This window comes from Numida meleagris, chromosome 12, assembly GCF_002078875.1.
Source record: "Numida meleagris isolate 19003 breed g44 Domestic line chromosome 12, NumMel1.0, whole genome shotgun sequence".
NCBI lineage: Eukaryota > Metazoa > Chordata > Aves > Galliformes > Numididae > Numida > Numida meleagris.
Window position 1 is genome coordinate 3,204,928 of NC_034420.1, and position 17,047 is coordinate 3,221,974.

General features: G+C 36.6%; 1 protein-coding gene across 1 annotated transcript in view; it reads left to right on the top strand.

Moving 5' to 3' along the window:
• LCP2 (lymphocyte cytosolic protein 2) overlaps positions 1-16,731 on the top strand; it is a 30,536-nt gene extending 13,805 nt beyond the window's left edge. The window contains exons 4-21 of the mRNA XM_021410944.1: positions 964-1,029; positions 1,919-1,950; positions 2,791-2,825; positions 4,025-4,223; positions 4,950-5,050; positions 6,282-6,339; positions 6,526-6,609; positions 7,361-7,386; positions 7,480-7,499; positions 7,606-7,710; positions 8,802-8,832; positions 9,470-9,482; positions 10,448-10,568; positions 12,802-12,851; positions 13,364-13,467; positions 14,409-14,486; positions 15,591-15,746; positions 16,429-16,731. Coding sequence (XP_021266619.1) covers positions 964-1,029; positions 1,919-1,950; positions 2,791-2,825; positions 4,025-4,223; positions 4,950-5,050; positions 6,282-6,339; positions 6,526-6,609; positions 7,361-7,386; positions 7,480-7,499; positions 7,606-7,710; positions 8,802-8,832; positions 9,470-9,482; positions 10,448-10,568; positions 12,802-12,851; positions 13,364-13,467; positions 14,409-14,486; positions 15,591-15,746; positions 16,429-16,554 — 1,405 coding nt within the window. The 3' untranslated portion in view covers positions 16,555-16,731. The remainder of the gene's footprint in view (positions 1-963; positions 1,030-1,918; positions 1,951-2,790; positions 2,826-4,024; positions 4,224-4,949; positions 5,051-6,281; positions 6,340-6,525; positions 6,610-7,360; positions 7,387-7,479; positions 7,500-7,605; positions 7,711-8,801; positions 8,833-9,469; positions 9,483-10,447; positions 10,569-12,801; positions 12,852-13,363; positions 13,468-14,408; positions 14,487-15,590; positions 15,747-16,428) is intronic.

The following is a 17,047-nucleotide window of genomic DNA, read 5'->3' on the forward strand; positions in this document are numbered from 1 at the left end:
TGACTCAGCATATGTTTTCTTTGAAACAAAAACTTTCTTTGAAATAAAAGAATCGTTGAGGCAAATTTCATTAGTAGCAGAGCAGAGTTACGTGGCTCTCAGTGGACTGAGTGCAGTTCATTTCTTTATCTGTGTCCTGTAACCCTGATGCTCTTCTCAGGGCCTCAGTGAATATAAAAAACATCACTCATGGTTATCTGTGCTGGGTATGGATGCCAGTAATAAGCACAGCTTAATTGCATGCTCCTGACCTAAAGATCTTTGAAGATTGTATTTCACTGGTTGCTATTCGCCCTAACGCTGTACACAAACTATGCATGAGTGATGACCAACACATCAAAATCTCTCTAGACATAAAGCTGTATTCATCTTATGTTTCACTCATATTTGTGCCCTGCCCTGCAAATGTGTTCTGACATGAAGCTGAATCGGCCTTTCCACATTCTTTATTGGAGGGATTCCTGATCATGCATATTGTGATTGTTGAGGGAGGGGGACAAAAAGAAAAGAAAGGTGCATTTGATTTCAGATTCCGTGACTACAGGCTTGAAAGAAGATGTTTCCTGAAATAGTATCTGCTTTTTCCATGCAAAATAATACAAATGCATCACCATTATTTAAAGCACTGCTCTAGTGCATGACGTCTACCACATCCTGAATTTCTAAGGCCTGCTGAGTTTAACACTGATTTTTAAATTTCATCAACAATATGGGTTTTCATCTATGTAAAAAAGTCCAATATGCAATTGCCAAGTTACAAGCTCTCCTTTTTCCTATGTGCTGTAGTGCAGTTTTGCAATAAGAAGAGAAATTAAGTATTCCTACCACATAGTAAATAATAATTCTGAATTAAAGATTTCATTTAGTAAAACTTGTGGTAAAATGGGAGGAAAGCAGCTGAGAAAGGGACTGACAATATTCAAGGAGTTTTTTTTAAACTATTTTTGTGCTTCTTTTAAACAGCATTGTGAGTAAACTAAGTCAAGAAATAAACAGGAATGAAGGAAGGATATCTTTCTTCCCAAAATGGTAAGTGAAAAAATTCCACTTTCTTTTTCAGAGTTTTCAGCTATATCTTTCCTGGACTGTTGTTGGTCTGATACCTGTGTGTCAGAGGAATGACCTGGAAAGTACATAGAATAAAATGTTTTGTTAATGTTGTCTGTTAAGAATAGCAGTACTAGAGCCCATGGACAACCTAGATACTCCTGTCATGTCTGAAACCAATAAAGATATAAATTTCATGCAATTTTCCAACTGAGTAAATTACTCTTTAGGAATACTATAAAATTTGGGCACATATAATTGCATTAATGAGTCACCATTAATGCAATTTACAGACCTATACATCATTACACTTTAAAATGCTTCATGAACTTACTGAATATAATATTCTTGCAATAGGAAAAGAGCAAAAAAAAATGCAATTACACTGATTTTTAGGGTGGGGGAGTCGTGAGAAAACAACAATTTAAATTCATACACTGTGAAAATTGAAGTCTAGTCTACATGAAATGGTTTTAGACCACCTGAGGATGTGATTTCCTACCTTTGCATTAGCTAGAGTTCAAACATTTTGAACTTGACTTTCAGAAGCCCAGTAGAATTATTTAAGTTTCTATTTAAAGTTCTATTCTGAGGACTGATGCTCCTGGTAAATTTACTTACTGACTCCACTTGTTTCCAAACGTTCCACCTCACTGACTTGGCCTTGTTTTCCAGACAGTTTACCCAACATTAGGTGACTGCATGTGAAATACAAAGTAGTGTGTTTTTGTGTAAAGTTAAACTAACCTACACAAACTTCATTTTACTTTTAAAACTAAACATTAGCTTTATTAGCAATAGATTTTAGAGTACTCAAAACATTTAAAAATTGCAATTGGAAGGAATTTATTTGTTTGTGTCTTTGTTATAGGGGCCAAACACAAAAGAGTCCTGAAAATTCAGGTAAGTACGTACTGACGGTCTCTAACCACAAAGAGTGTTTAAAAATATTAAAACACTAGGCTAATCTATGTAGAACACAATAAGTGAAACAAGGCAAAGCAAAAAAAAGGCAATAAAAGGAAAAAAGAGTGCATGAAGTAGCAAAACACTGTACACTGCACCAAAAATTGTAGTAATGAGAGAACAAGAAAATATTTTTTTAATAGAGAAATGATAGAGAGGAAAGGCAAGAGTAGAGAAATTTACATGAACATTCCCAAAGTGCCTTTCTTTAACCCCATATGTAGGATCAGTGCTTACACATGTTTTTGTTCTGATGCTTCCACTCCATGCTTCCACTCCTAGCAGCACCCTACAGTAGAAATGCAAGCTTCCAGATGTCTGCCATGCTTTGAATTTTTAATTATTTTCTTAATAAGCAAAGAGCACTTAAACCTTCTGCAAGCCACCATGCTCCCCTAGATCTGTTGAAATTAAAATCACTTTAGATTTGAAAGTTATAATAATTTTTAAGAGATAAAAGGCTGTGCTCATTCTGATAGCATTCTACTTCAAATGGTATTTAAAGCATAAAGAACAGGACAAACTAGATGAGACAGCATATAATCTCATATAAGGAAAGCTTTGAACTTGATTTTGAATAAGAATGTTATTTGTAGTACCTTTCATGAGCTACACACGAATGCCTGCCTGCCTGCCTTTGACAGGCCTACCTTGCTCCTGCTATGGTAGGAACTGTGGTATTGTGGTTCAGAATGGATCTGGGATGTTTTTTGTCCTTTTTGTCAAGTAATGCCTTGATATTTTAAAATTTTACTGTGCATATACTTCCTTGTGCAGGATACAGTCAAGAAGACGATGGCTGGTCTTCATTTGTGAGTATGAGAATTAACAAAACATACTAGTTCAACAGATTACCTCTTCTATAATCTCTATCATTTCTTGCATTACCTACTTTGGACAGTATGGATGGATTGGGCAATGGCGTGGGGTGCTAGGCTAAGTAAAAAGAGAATCATGAATGACTGGAGTAGCTGCATGAAAAATTTCACTTAGAAAAGGGCTTTTGCCCAATAATACAAGGCAGAGCTTCACAATGGCAAATTTGTACCACTGGTTCAAGTACAAGCTCACAAACTATGACCAGCTGAAGTTTCCACTCCTATTTCAAGCTCTTAAGAGAGGTGGTTAGTAAAGGAAAGGTCGCTGTGTTATTCAATGGCAAAATGTTGCCATTTTGTTCTCTATAAAGCTTATTTTTTGAAAAATCCAATTTATTTTTTTGAAGCCAGATAGACTGCAAAGAAAGCTTTCTGTCTTTCAGCATAGAAAATGCACTGGTAAACTTAATTAGATGAGGCAAACACAACCTAACTAGCAAAATGAATAAATTGACTGATCTACAGTCCAATTCTATGAAGATCTCTCACTGACCATTGTCAATGTGCTTTGGAAAAACTCAGTTGAGAGAGATTCTTAAAAAACACTTGCTACTGCATTTGCAGGAGATTTGCTGCTATTTCAGGAGCTTAAGAGATGAAAGCAACCACCTGTAATGCATCTGAACGAGGCTGGTGTGAGCTAGTCTGGAACTTTCAGCTAAGGCATCAGTGAAAAAAATAAAAACACTTCTTCTGTAAGTCATGGCAGATTGCACAGGAGATGTGTGCAATGACCACTACCATGCTTACATGGGATCTTTTTAGGACCTAGTAAGATACTTGTTGTATGTGTCCGCTTTTGTTCTGGTCAGAGTACAGGAACAAGACCTCTATCACAGACCTCATTTTTTTTTTTTCAGAAGTATTTTTAAAGTCAAGTTTCAGCCCATAGAATACATGTGATTAAGTAAGAATGAGTTTCAACAGACAATAACTGCTGTTTCAGTGCTCTTTTTGGAAGCTCGGAATTGCTTGCTGATGCCTTAAGTTGCCTGTTATCTACAAACAGACACTCTAAATGATTTTAAAAACTTGATGTATTCCAGGTTGAAAAATACCGTACTGAAAAGCCCCAAGGAAACTGCAAAAATAGTAACCAGTTATAGCACTCATCTTTTATGTACATTGGTCAGGATGAAGATGATGACTATGAAAGCCCTGATGATGACCAGGAAAAGGAAGATGATGCTGACTATGAATCACCAACAGAAGAAACTGAGGAAGCAGAACATGACAGTGATGGCTACGAGCCACCTCCATCCAATAATGATGAAGCTCACCACAACGTCATATTTCCTGCCAAGTCACTTGCAAACAACACAGACTATATAGGTAATTACTAGAAATAAATCATAACTAAGGTTTTGACGTTATTATCAACCACATTTTATGTGCCTGGTAGTGGAATATAGAAGGCTTTATCTCAAAGTGGCACAGACACTGCAAGTTCGTATCTTTGTAACTTTTAAAGCTCAATTTTCTACTTCAGACAAGCTCTGCTGGATTAAAGATAAGTTTCATGTGATGTGTGCACTATATGGCTTGTGGTTTGGAATCTGCGTAAAGTTAAAAAAAAAATTGCGTACTATTTTAGCTTTAGCAGTTGTTCCTTGAACAGAATGAGTTGTCATAACAGCAGCAAAAAACTAGCGAAAATTGGAAAGAGATCAGCTTTCTCAGCTTGTCATTTTTGTGTGTGTGTGTGTGATTTTTCAGTAGCCTGCAGTTGTGAGTGAAGTACAGGAGTACAAAACACTGCCACTTAGACTGGCTGGTGTTTCACACCGACACCGTGCTGCAGGGAACAAAAAGGAATGTGCGAGCCTACAGACAAGCAGGGGCAGTCACCACCACCAAAGGGACAGATGAGCCTCTAGCTCCCAAAAGAACACTGATCATAAAGTAACCGCCCATTAAGCACTAACATAATGTCTGTATGATAGATCAGATTAAGTACGCAACATCTTGCAAGGGCTCCTTTTTCACGAAGATCTAATGAGAATAAAATAACAAAGTTGTTTGCATAGTTGCTTAGTTTGGGATTTTTCTTTTCTTTAGACAGGCCTCCAACAGCCAGATCGTCACATCAGCCTCCAGTACCACCCCAGCGGCCCGGCCCGGCCCCAGCACCAGCCTCATTTGGTGGAAGAGGTGCTTCTGTATGTTCCTCTCTTGATATTTCACAGCATATGAAGTATTTCATCTATTTACTTTGCCAGTACCTAAGTGGAAATCCAAGTGCAATGTTATTGCTATTCAAATAGTACATGTAGAGGAAAAAGAAAGATTTTTAGCAGTCAAAACAGTTCAGCTCTTACAGGGTGTGTTTTTTTCATGGAACAATAAAATGTGGTGGGTCGGGTATTACACTGTTTCACACTACTTGTCTGTTTCTCAACACTGGAAATTTGTATCAACTTGTGAATTCAAATTACAGATTCTTAACAGATCCCACTTTGTTTCTTTAACAACATTTGTAAAAAAAAGAATTTTTTTTTCAAATGAACTAAGACTATAGAAAAGTATAAGGGACTGTGAGGGACTGAGAACCCTGATGACATGCATTTTTTCCCCCATTTTTTTGTCCTTTGAAATCTTTGAAATTGAAAGCTATTGTGATGCTTACAACTTGCACTGTCAGTTCAGTGTATGCCAGCACAGCCATACATAAGACCTACCCATGTGAAGGTAATTTTAGGATGTGGTACAGGGACTTTGGTCTGGCCCAGTTCCATAGTTCACATCTATAAAACACACAGTACTCTTTGAAATGTCATGAGCTCTCATAACAGGTGTCCTAGATTGCTGCACTATTTATTGGAGTAAGAAAGAACATAGAAAGGCATTTATCTGAAGAAATCTAGATTTAGATTTAGATGTCAAAACATTCTCACCCTTTTTGCTGCTTCTGATAACCCATTGTTTGACTCAGCTCTCGCAATAAGAAAGTTCTTTTTCCCACTGCCTCACTCAGCAACTAGCATTAGCACAGCATTAGCACATCTTTCTCAACGTTCAATTTGCTCCACTAATTTCAACAGCAGACTTCAAAACTAACACCTGCTGCACTGAAGAGACAAAGCTACAGCAGCGTTCTTGAAACTCCTGGTTCTTTCCTTTGACATACTCATGCCCACCCCAAACAGAACGTCCCACTAAAATATTCCCTATGAGACAGAGGGAATTCTTTATAAGACAAGAAACCACATATGTAGGACATTCTTCTGGAGCGTTAATGACTCCTCTCCATCCTATAGTGGGCAGAGACCAATTCTTTGTGCTTTATCAGACACCAAGACTGTCAGATACACAGTGTGGTGTGTTCAGTACATTACAATTAAAACAGAAGGAGAGGGCCAATTTTAACCATGTGTAAAATGTTTGTTTTAGCTGCCAGCTTTCCCTCCTCTACCAAGCAACAATGACAGAAATATCAAGCCTTCAAAACGTAAGTACAGCTGTTGTTTTGTCAGTGGGCTACACTGCACTTCACTTTTGCCTGTAACTCCTCAGCTTCAGTTTCTAATACTATTTAATCAGAAGACTCCTTTGTTATTCTCTAGTCCATGGCTATGCAAAATAAAGTTACGTTGACCTGTACCACCGCACTGTCTCACACAGTTATTGTGTTTAGCCCCAGCTCCTTCTATAGACAGAAGCACGAAACCCCCACTGGATCGCCTTGCTCCACCATTTGAAAGAGAAAGCCCAGTACCAGGTCAGTATTTGCTCATGGTAATATCAATTGCTTGAATATTAATACAAATATTAATATTCAAAATTATCAGATCAAATAGAATTCATGCAAAAGATCAAGGCTCAACAAAATGTACTTTAATCCAGTCATCTATAAGGTGATCTGTTGTGGAATAAATAATGTGAGCAATACTTACATAGTAGGTTAGGACTGGTTGATCAGAAAGACATTATGAGATTCCTGCACAAAAATGAAATAAAATAAATTAAATGAATGATCTTAGGAAAATTTAGAAGGTTAAAAGAGGGAAAAACTTTGCATACAAAGCTGTCAAAAATCTGTGTACATTACTACATGTAATTTGTTACCCAGACTGAAAAGAATACTGAGAATTTTAAAAAACACAGAAAGAAAGGAAGACAGGCATCTGTTTCAGACCTGGATATTGTACTGTACAAAGAGTCTAAACTGACCACTCTGATTTTTATTAGTTAACTATTTGGTACATGTCAGCATAGACGTATTCAGTAATTCAAAGCTGAATCACAGAAAGTACTTCTGTAATATGTGCCATTTGAAAATTAAAATTTTTTCCTTTAATAAGAGATACTGCAACTTTTCCACTCCTTATAAAGCCCAAATCTTTTTATGGCTTACATCTCTGGAGCCCTAGTGCTTCAATTAGCAAAAAAATACTATCAGTATTATTCAATAGAAAGTTTAATTATCTGCAGTTACATTTTTTCTAAACATAAGCTTTCACTATTTTCAGGGAGAAAGCCAGGCTATCCTGAAAAGGTGAGGTCTCTTTATTATGGTGCTTACACATGTTTTTAACCTGTGTTGATATCCTTAGCTCTTAACTCTTAACTATTCCTTGTTGTTTTACAGCTTCTGGCTCCACAGCTAAGGTAAGGAGTTTTGCCTCCTGGAATGAGACTCTAGATGCCAGGATTAGTCAATTTTTTCACATTAAGCACATTTTTGCCTTTATTCATCATCTCGCTCCTGCTTCAGAGCCCTGGGAGAACAGCTAGCAATGATGCCAAAACCTCCTGTCCCACCGAGTGACAGACATGACAGAGGAAATCCACCTCCTCTAAGGAAGCAAATCCCCGTAAAGTAAGAGTTCATTTAATTACAATTCAATGGAAGCATAAATCGAATTCAACAAAAATATGGATAAGCAATGTGGGATAGTATAATTCACTGCTACTGCACACATCAAAGTTTTGTTTCATCGATATGTATGGAATGTGTTGTTTGCTGCAGAAAAGCATGAATCTGATAAAAGCTGCCTTTCAAGCCATATCTCAAATGGCCATTACATATGTCAAGGCTCACCTCCTACTGGCATAAAGAAACATATGATCCGTATTTTAACCACCAGATCAAGGTCTTGCTCTAAGAAACATTGTTTCATGAATCCCAAAGATATTTTGTGTGGAATATTAGAAAGAGAAAGGTTTATTCTCCTACTATTAGCCTGTAAAATCCATAGCAAATAGCATTCTATAGCATAAATTGATAATTTTCTAGCATTTTCTAGATTACTTATAGGCTGAATAGTGTGATTGATTTTAAAACAAAATAAGGAAGTAATTGAAATCTGCCAATCAGATAAGAAAATTTGTCAAAGAAACAAGGATTTGAAGGTTCATCATGTGCTCCAGCCATCACAGAATCACTGAATCATGGAATGCCTTGGGTTGGAAGGAACATAAAAGAACATTTAGTTCCAACACCTCTGCCATGGGCTGGTTGCCACCCACTAGACCAGGCTGCCCAGGACCCCATCCAGCCTGGCCTTGAACACCTCTGATAGGGCATCCACAGCTTCCCTGGGCTGCCTGTGCCAGTGCCACACCAGCCCAATGTTGTGGTGGACCGTAAATGAGTTTTAGACTTCAAATCTCATGTTTCATCAGTGTAGAAACTTGTTTTAAACTCTAATCTTAATGATAAATTATTCAGACTTTTGCTTGCTTATATAGTCAAGATTGGCTCAGGACTAGTGTACCATTCTAGATTATGGCTGAATATTAGAATTTTGGATATTTATCTGACAAGAAAAAATTGCTTCTGCAGTTACACGGGACTACAGAATTTACAAAAAGTTAATGTCTTAATTGAAAATATAGCCTAATGCACATCAAGTGAAAGGGGAATATTCCATCTTTAATCCATGCTTTGTTTTCTCTGTTTCATTTCAGGCAGGGTTGGGCACAACAGAAAAGGCCTGAAGTAAGTATAGTCTCAAAGCAAGAGTGCAAAGGTGTAGGTACTATGATAAAATGAAGTACCTCCTGTAAAAACGAATAATTCTGGAAAAAGTAAACTTGTTTGTTTATGTGTTGTAGTGAATGCTGATGGATCTTTCATAGCATAGTTGTTCCTTTTTAATAACTTCTTCTGTTTCAGGCTCAGTTGATTGCCCAAATACTTTATCTCAGATAATATGAAGAATAATCCCAACATTTTTTATGACCCTGGAGTGGTGATTTTTCTGATTTTAAGACTAAGTTTTTGGTTTTGGATTTTTTTAATTATTATTTTTATTTAGCTTAGGCTGATCTAAGAATTTAATTTTCAGATAACTCTGAGAACCTACATTTACCTAAGGAATGAGGAAAGTTTACACTACATTGGGTCAAGATCTACTGTGGTACCTCTACTTCACTGTTTGTTTGTAAATAATAGCTGCCACTTATCAAAAGAACTTAAAAATTATTTGGTGCTGTATGAAGATAGAAACTCCAACATTTCAGATGAAAGTGACAGTCTAGATAATATACTCAAAATTTACCAACTTCCAGGTCTTTGTTTTGTAAAACATAGTGTGCTATAAGTTGCTAACATTTGTTTTCTCTTGGTTCCACAGGAAGAAGAAGACAGTAAGTATTTTTTCTCTTTAAAACTTAACTTTAAAAACATGAAGTTTTCTTTGTCTTAGTGCTACAAAAAAAAAAAAAAAAAAAAAAGTTTCCAGAGTTATTTCTTTAGAGCCATTTCAGAAAGTCAGCTGGTATCCTGACAGGCCGTAAAATGCTTACAACGTACCTTGTGCAGATTTATATAGCAAAGCCACAGAACACAGAAATCAATAGTTAATAGCTTCTTGGGGTCAGTCAGTTACAAGACAGCAGGATTTCTTACTTTGAAACACGTTACATTTTAGAGACTTGTAATCTCTACACTGCATGGAACAAATAGGTATGTTTTCAGTATGCAACTAAAGGTTCAGTCAGACCCTATGGTACCGTGTTCTGTGTAATGGTACTTACTCCAAGGAACAGAAGCAGAACTTTTTTCATGTAATTAGTACTAGTTATAAATTTCTTTGTAAGTTTAGTTCTGAAAATTATGTTTGTAAAGCAGCTTCATAACAGAAGCAGAACATTTGGCCAAATCTTTATAACTTCCATTTTACCAGTAGTTGAGTCCTGAGGACACTGCAAAAAAAATATCATTTTAGTATTATGTTCTTTATGATTATATGGGAGAGATCTCACAAATGACGTTTAAAAACATAACCTCAAATTCACCGTTCAGAAGCAGTGTAACACAGAGAACACTATCTCAGCTGTACTGCAGTTAGTGTCTGAATTGCTCCTTGTCCAAAACATAACTTATAAAAGGTAAATATTCCAGTCTGCTCCATTTTATTTTTTATTTTTTTTATTTTAATTTCCTTAATATTGAGCTCTCAGTGGATGATACAAAGTTACAATCCATAACTAACATATCAAGGACTTTCTAAGAAAAAAATTCCTCTATTATCTAATTAAACAGCAGAAATGTAATGGGATTTCTTCATTCTAACTCAGAAAAGTTTTAAGTTTTCTTCTCTTCTCTACAGACACACCGCAAAGAGCAGTGCCACAGATATCTTTGCCCCCATATGTCTCCAATACATTCCCATCAAAACCTATCAAGCCTCCACCTAAGCCAGGATCCAACAGTATGCCTGGTGCAGAAAGGTTTGTTTCACCCACTGTCATCTCATTCCTTTTGAATCCTAACTTCTTTTTGTATATATTGCTGCAGGGTGCAATGGGGAACACAGGTTAACTACTTCAAAATTTGCTTTTCAAGCTCTACCCTTTCCTTTACTGCATGCTAATTTCTGTTCCTACTATCAAAGAGAATCCTTGATATAACTGAAGCTCTATATTCAGTGAAGCAGTGTACATCGGACAACAAAGATAAAATGCACATTCTCAATGCTATGTCACGGAATAGTTTAGGGCCTACATGGTAAAATGCTTCCATTTGTAAGATATTATTCCTGCTGCCTGCATTACACAAAAACATGACAAGCCCTTTTGAGAAGGAACTACTTTTTCCTACAAAACTCTGCAGCCTGTAGGTCAATCAGGTCCTTCTTTAAAAGCATTCTGCATACTCTAGGAGTGCTATTGCTACAACTGAAAAAAACTAAAAAAAAAATCAACCTTAGTTGTCTAAAATGGAATATCTAAAAGAAGTTCACCACCTTTTTATTAAATGTTAGTTTAATAGTTAATTCTTATTTGAAATCGTGAACCTTGCTTGCTTAAAATATGACTTTTTCTAGCTTCAACTTCTAAACATTAGATTGTTATGACTTCATTTGATAGTGGAAAAAGCCCTTAATTAAAATTTGATTTCTGAGGTAGCGTGCAACTAGCCTTTGATGAATACGAGCAGGCTCCTTGAGCCTAAGCGTAATGTACATACTTTAATTTCAGTATTTTTTTGTAATAGTTCTTTGAGGAATCCTCCCATTTACCAACATTCCTCGGAACTGCTGACACCCAAGTAGAAATAATATCCTAGTAGCAATAGCAAGGTCATATGCAAATATGGACTATTTCTGTGATGTATTCTTCTTCTTATACTCATATAGCAATACAAAATTTTCTATAGAAGCAGCTTACATTTGGCTGAATCTCTCCCATGAATCACAAGTGATGACAGTGCGCCCCTGTTCAACTGGTATAATTAACATATTAATCCAAGAGCTTTTTGTACAGTTCCCTTAAGCAGAAGAGAACTATGGTTTGTAAAGAAAAAGAGTGCAGGCAATTTGTTTCCAATTAGGTGAAGAAATTAAAAATAAAAATAAAGACTGAAGATTGGGACCCTTCATTTTGGGAACACCTGAGTCACGAAGAAAAAAAAAAAAAGAATTTGTGGGTTTTCTAACACAAAGCAGAAAAATGTAGCAGAAGTAAACCAGAAGTAAATCAAGGATAGTCACATAGAATTGTTACGGTGCTGTGGGTGTGAGCTCAGTGCCTCTGTCAGTTTCTAACTTACAGAATCACAGAGAGGCAGGAAGGCACTTCTGGAGTGACCTGCTCCAAATCCCCTGCTCAAGCAGGGAAACTTAGGGCTAGTTACCCAGGACCATGCCTAGACAGCTTTTGACTATCTCCAAGAAAGAAGATTTCACGAGCTCTTTGGACAACTTATTTTAGTGTCCAGCCACTTTCACAGCAAAAAAAAAAAAAAAAAAGTTTCCTTATGTTCAAACAGAACCTTCTGTGTTTCAGTTTGTGTCCACTGCCTCTTGTCCTGGCACTGGACATCACTGCAAAGAGCCTGCCTGTCCTCTTTGCACCTTCCCTCAAGTACCTATACACACTGAGAAGATCCTCCCTTAGCATTCTCTTTTCTAAACAGTCCCAGCTCTCTCCACTTTTTGACATAAGTGAGATGCTCTAGCTCCCCACCTTGTTAGTGGCCCTTCACTATACTCTCCAGTAGCTTCATATCCAGAGTTGAAACATTTATGATGAGAAGCTGAATTTTCCTCAAAACTGGTGAAAAAACCACATGTAGAACAACACTGTAAGTGGAACCCTAAAGAAAGAGCTAGAAAGCTGTTGCCTGTTCTTCCTACTTTAAAGGAATAACGTACACAGTTCTTCTGAACACTTCACAAGCTGAAGTAGTTTTTTTGCATTGATCCTTACACATTACTGAATCCTATGTACCTAATACCCAGATACTGAGCTCCAATTTATTGGTAGATCTACTTATGTCAAAGGAAGGAATGAAAAATATAAAGAAGGAAGAGAAGGCTGTTCTCATCCTTCATGGCCCTCAGGGGGATGCCATGTTCTGGAAAACAGGCTTACAGTCCAGATTTGTATTTTAAAGCATAGCAATGTTGCATAGCAATGACATATTGTACTGACTATTTTGTTTTGTTTTGTTTTAAAACAGCTCTAGAAGCCTGTCTGCAAGTGGCTCCCTACCACCTCGCTTTCCCCTAGGTTTGTATCCTATCCTCCTGGATTTTATGCACAAACAGTGGCTGAAGGTTGCACGGCAGTTTCAGTGCACTATTCTGAATCTAAGATTTTCTCCCAGAAAGTTTAGGCTTACAGTCTAGTTAAACCATTGACAAAATTTCATATAAGTAATTTTTCCAATACAACTAACAATATTGAAAGCTGAGTAATACTACCTGCAAATCACTGTGGCACATGAATAGTCTTGACAAAGGGAGAAAACACTTCCCATGTGAAATATGCTGCATGTTAATCTTGCAAGACTAAGGAAAAAATAAAGGAAGCTTAAAATGAAGTTATGCAAGGACTATGGTTTTTATACATTAGCCTAAATCTGATTTCAAATCAACTCAAAACATATCAGCATCAGAGTGATACAAATTCATTATGCCTTGCAGAATCAAGATTCAATGCCATATACCTGTATGCATTCCCCAGATGAAATTATTTCCTGATTTTAATATTTTTTCTATTCTTATACTGCAATCTTAAAGGCAACAACAGCAGATCTCCTTCAAGAGGCACAGCTGATCTAAGACCTCCATTGCCCATTCCCAGCAGACAGACCGCTCACCAGACAAACACGGAGGAGGATGAGGTACAACAACATCGCAAGCGTTAACTGTAACAACTAAACACAGCAAATATGCTGATTTTGAGAGACAATTGTTTTCAGAGCTTTTTTTCTAGTTGGCAGACATTGTCAGGATGTTAGTAGATACTTTCAGTTTCCTTTTCTGTGTCAAGATTTAGTGCCTTATTTTGTCTCCACCAAGAAAAAAACAGCAGCAAAAAAAAACTGTAGAACAAAGTGAGAGAAATACTTGTCTGCTGGATTTCTTGCTCTGCACAATTGCTTTGAAGTAGTACTGCATATTAATTATTTTCCACAAAACCATGTTGAGTAGAGAATTCATACCCTTCAGCCGCATTTTGTTTCACACATCTTTAAAAATGTCAAGTTTAGAGAAAACCATGACAACCTGTATAGTTGCACTGTTATGCTCACAGGAAGTCTGTACAATTATCTCAAATGATCGTTTAAAAAAAAAAGAGAGAGAAAGAGAGAGAGAGAAACAAAAGCGAGGGATGTTCATGTCCCAGGCAGATGAAAGAGAAAATGTCATTTCCAGTGGAAGGTGTCCCTGAGCAGGGCAGGGGTGTTGGGATCTTTAAGGTTCCGTGCAACCTTAAACATTCTGTGATTCTAAGATTTAAAAACTAATTTTTATTGAAAATATCTCTGAATATTACTTTTCCTCCCTTAGAAGGAAAACCTGAAGATGTAATACAGCTAGGTCTGTAACACTTTCATACTTTTCAAAGTGATCAAATTACTTCAAAATCTTTTGATACCACTTACCATACACTAATATATGCTAGTATGATCCCTCAGACTTATACTATCAGAGATTCAGAGATAAATCCAAATAATCCTCATTTTCAAATTTCTCTCTACTTACTAGTATGTTGTCAACATCACAAGTTAATTCATTGACAGATGACTTTCTTCTTTATCCTCTCCCACAAAAAATACAGGATTCACTAAATGATGAATGGTATGTTGCTTATATTAGTCGGCCAGAAGCAGAGGCAGCACTTCGAAAAATCAACAAGGTACTCTTTAAATTGGTGGGGATTCTCAGCATCTCTTTAATAGCCTACCTGTATGTCCTTGCAGTCATATGTAAGAGTGAAGGTAAATTACATGATAAGGTAAGAGCTCCAATATAGATAGTTATAGTAGGGGCTTCATCTTGCATATCTTTAGCCACATAAATGTTAGATATTGAGATCAAACCAGCCATAAAAGCTGTTTTCCATATCCCAAGAGAGCAAACTATGCATCTCCAGAGAGTCATTTGATCTTGAGTATCTTAGGGGGAATTATATGTTCTCTAAAAGTACTTCTCTGTCACTAGTGGGGCATTTTCAAAAATTTCACATTTTAGCTCAAATTATATGAGATGAATCTTACTCTTTTCTAGGCCACGTTTACCAGCAAAATGAAGTACAGATTCAAAAAAGTGAAATACAGACTTAACTGTACGTGTGGAGATAAACCAAACTGTATCCCATCCATCACTGTGGGAAATCTGTTTAATCTGTTATGCCTCACAGCAAATGGGCTGAAGTTGCCACAAACAGCACTTCAGTGACTTGTATTAGGGACCAGTTTATGAGACTAGGCCCAGTGCCTTTCAGACAGGGTGTTTTAATCAAAGACTTGTTAAATCTGAAACAAAGAGAAGCAGAGGGGGAGAGAAAGAGAGAGAGAATATCAGCATCTCTACCAAAATGACACAGACACAATCATTATTTTAAGCTGTCTGAAAACAGATCACAGAGGAATCTTGACTAGGACTAAACAGGAATTAAATTCTCTTCTGATTGAAGTGAAATGTAGTTTGGCCTTTGATATTTTACCCCCTCCCTTAATGCAGTCTCTCCCTCATAGAGCAGCAGCCCTACCTTCCCTAAAAATCTGCATTTGTATCAGACAGGAAATGGTTTAAATAGCAGATTAAAAGATACGACATTTAAGAAATGATCTAAACATTTTTCCTCATTAATATTGCAGCTACTCTTATGAGAGAGAAAGAGAAAAAAAGCAGATTAAAAAGAAAAACTAAGTAGATCTTGAGTGCTCTACTTAAGGTTGTTGTGCAGCTCAAAACCAGAAGTGACATTTATGTCATCTTTCATTTTTTCATCTTTCAGGATGGAACTTTCTTAGTAAGAGACAGCTCAAGAAAAACTACCACTCATCCATATGTTTTGATGGTGTTGTACAAGGACAAAGTATACAACATCCAGATTCGTTACCAGGAGCAAGATCAGACATATTTGTTAGGAACTGGCTTAAAAGGAAAAGAGGTACTATGTGTTGGTTTTTTTTACACTACTTCCCTTCACTTAAAGTACCTCCTGTCTTATTCCCTATCTGTCAAGCTACTTTATCTGGCAGCTGTTCTGCTCCACTGGAATTCTGCTTGTTATCTTAGAGTTATTCCTACAATTATGTTACTGCTGAAAGGAAAATCACATTCTCCTGTTTGCACTCAAGCAGCGAATTGGTTAGGGAATGATTGTTTACAACTAAGATAGCAGATAAAGGAAATACGCCACTGAGAGCAAATCCATGTCCGACAACTTTACTGCTTTGCTTTCGAACTGCTAGCTTATTCAATTCCAGTAACACTGCGTTGGATTTGCTGGCATCAGACAGATCATTGCATGTACTGACTGAGTCCAAGCTGTCTGAACTTATGACTCAAGTTTTTGAACTTTCATTGTGTCAAGCAGAACAACAACATCATGTATCAAACATGTCAAATCTGCATAAAGTAATTATAGAGCACATCTTCATACACATACTAGACAAACAGCTATGGAGTTGCAAATCAGGGCAGGAAGAAAAACAGCTGCTCTGATGATATTTACTAGACCTTATAAGACAGCAAAATATTTCAAGTTGAAATAAAAAAAATTTTAGCTTTACTAATTACTAAGATTTCTGACACATTTTCCACTGTCTTCTCATTTTTCCATCCCACAGGATTTTTCTTCTGTAGCACATATGATTGATTACTTCCAAAGAACGCCTCTTCTTCTGATTGATGGAAAAGACAGGGGTTCAAGAAACCAGTGTGTGTTAACATATGCTGCAGGAAATATTAAATGAGACCCTAATGAAGACCATGTACAGGATCTAAGTCTATCAAAATCTATAAACCTCAGGATCTTCGTATTTTCAGTGAACTAAAATCATGAAGAAGTCATTAAAAATACTTTCAATTTTAATGAAAAAAGGACAATGTTTTCATTTTTAAGTCATTCCATAAATGTAGAACTCTGTAAACTGGGCTTTCCTGCAGTGTATTTATTACTGTACACTAATCATAGAGTACCATGAGTATTCTTTATGTGAGGAAAACTATCTTCTAACAAACACATATTATCTTGAAATGATTTCCGCACAATATTAGAGGACCCCTGAAAGATATACCAATGCAGTTCACTACTTTCATAGGAGAAAAAAAAAAAAAGCAACCTATTTTTCAGAAATTTCATTCAGAAATTATATTATTTAAAGTGGCACAGAAAAGAACCAAAACAAAGTTGAGCAGCATTCATTTTTTTCTGCAATCCACTTCATACAGGAACAAGTTTTTCTC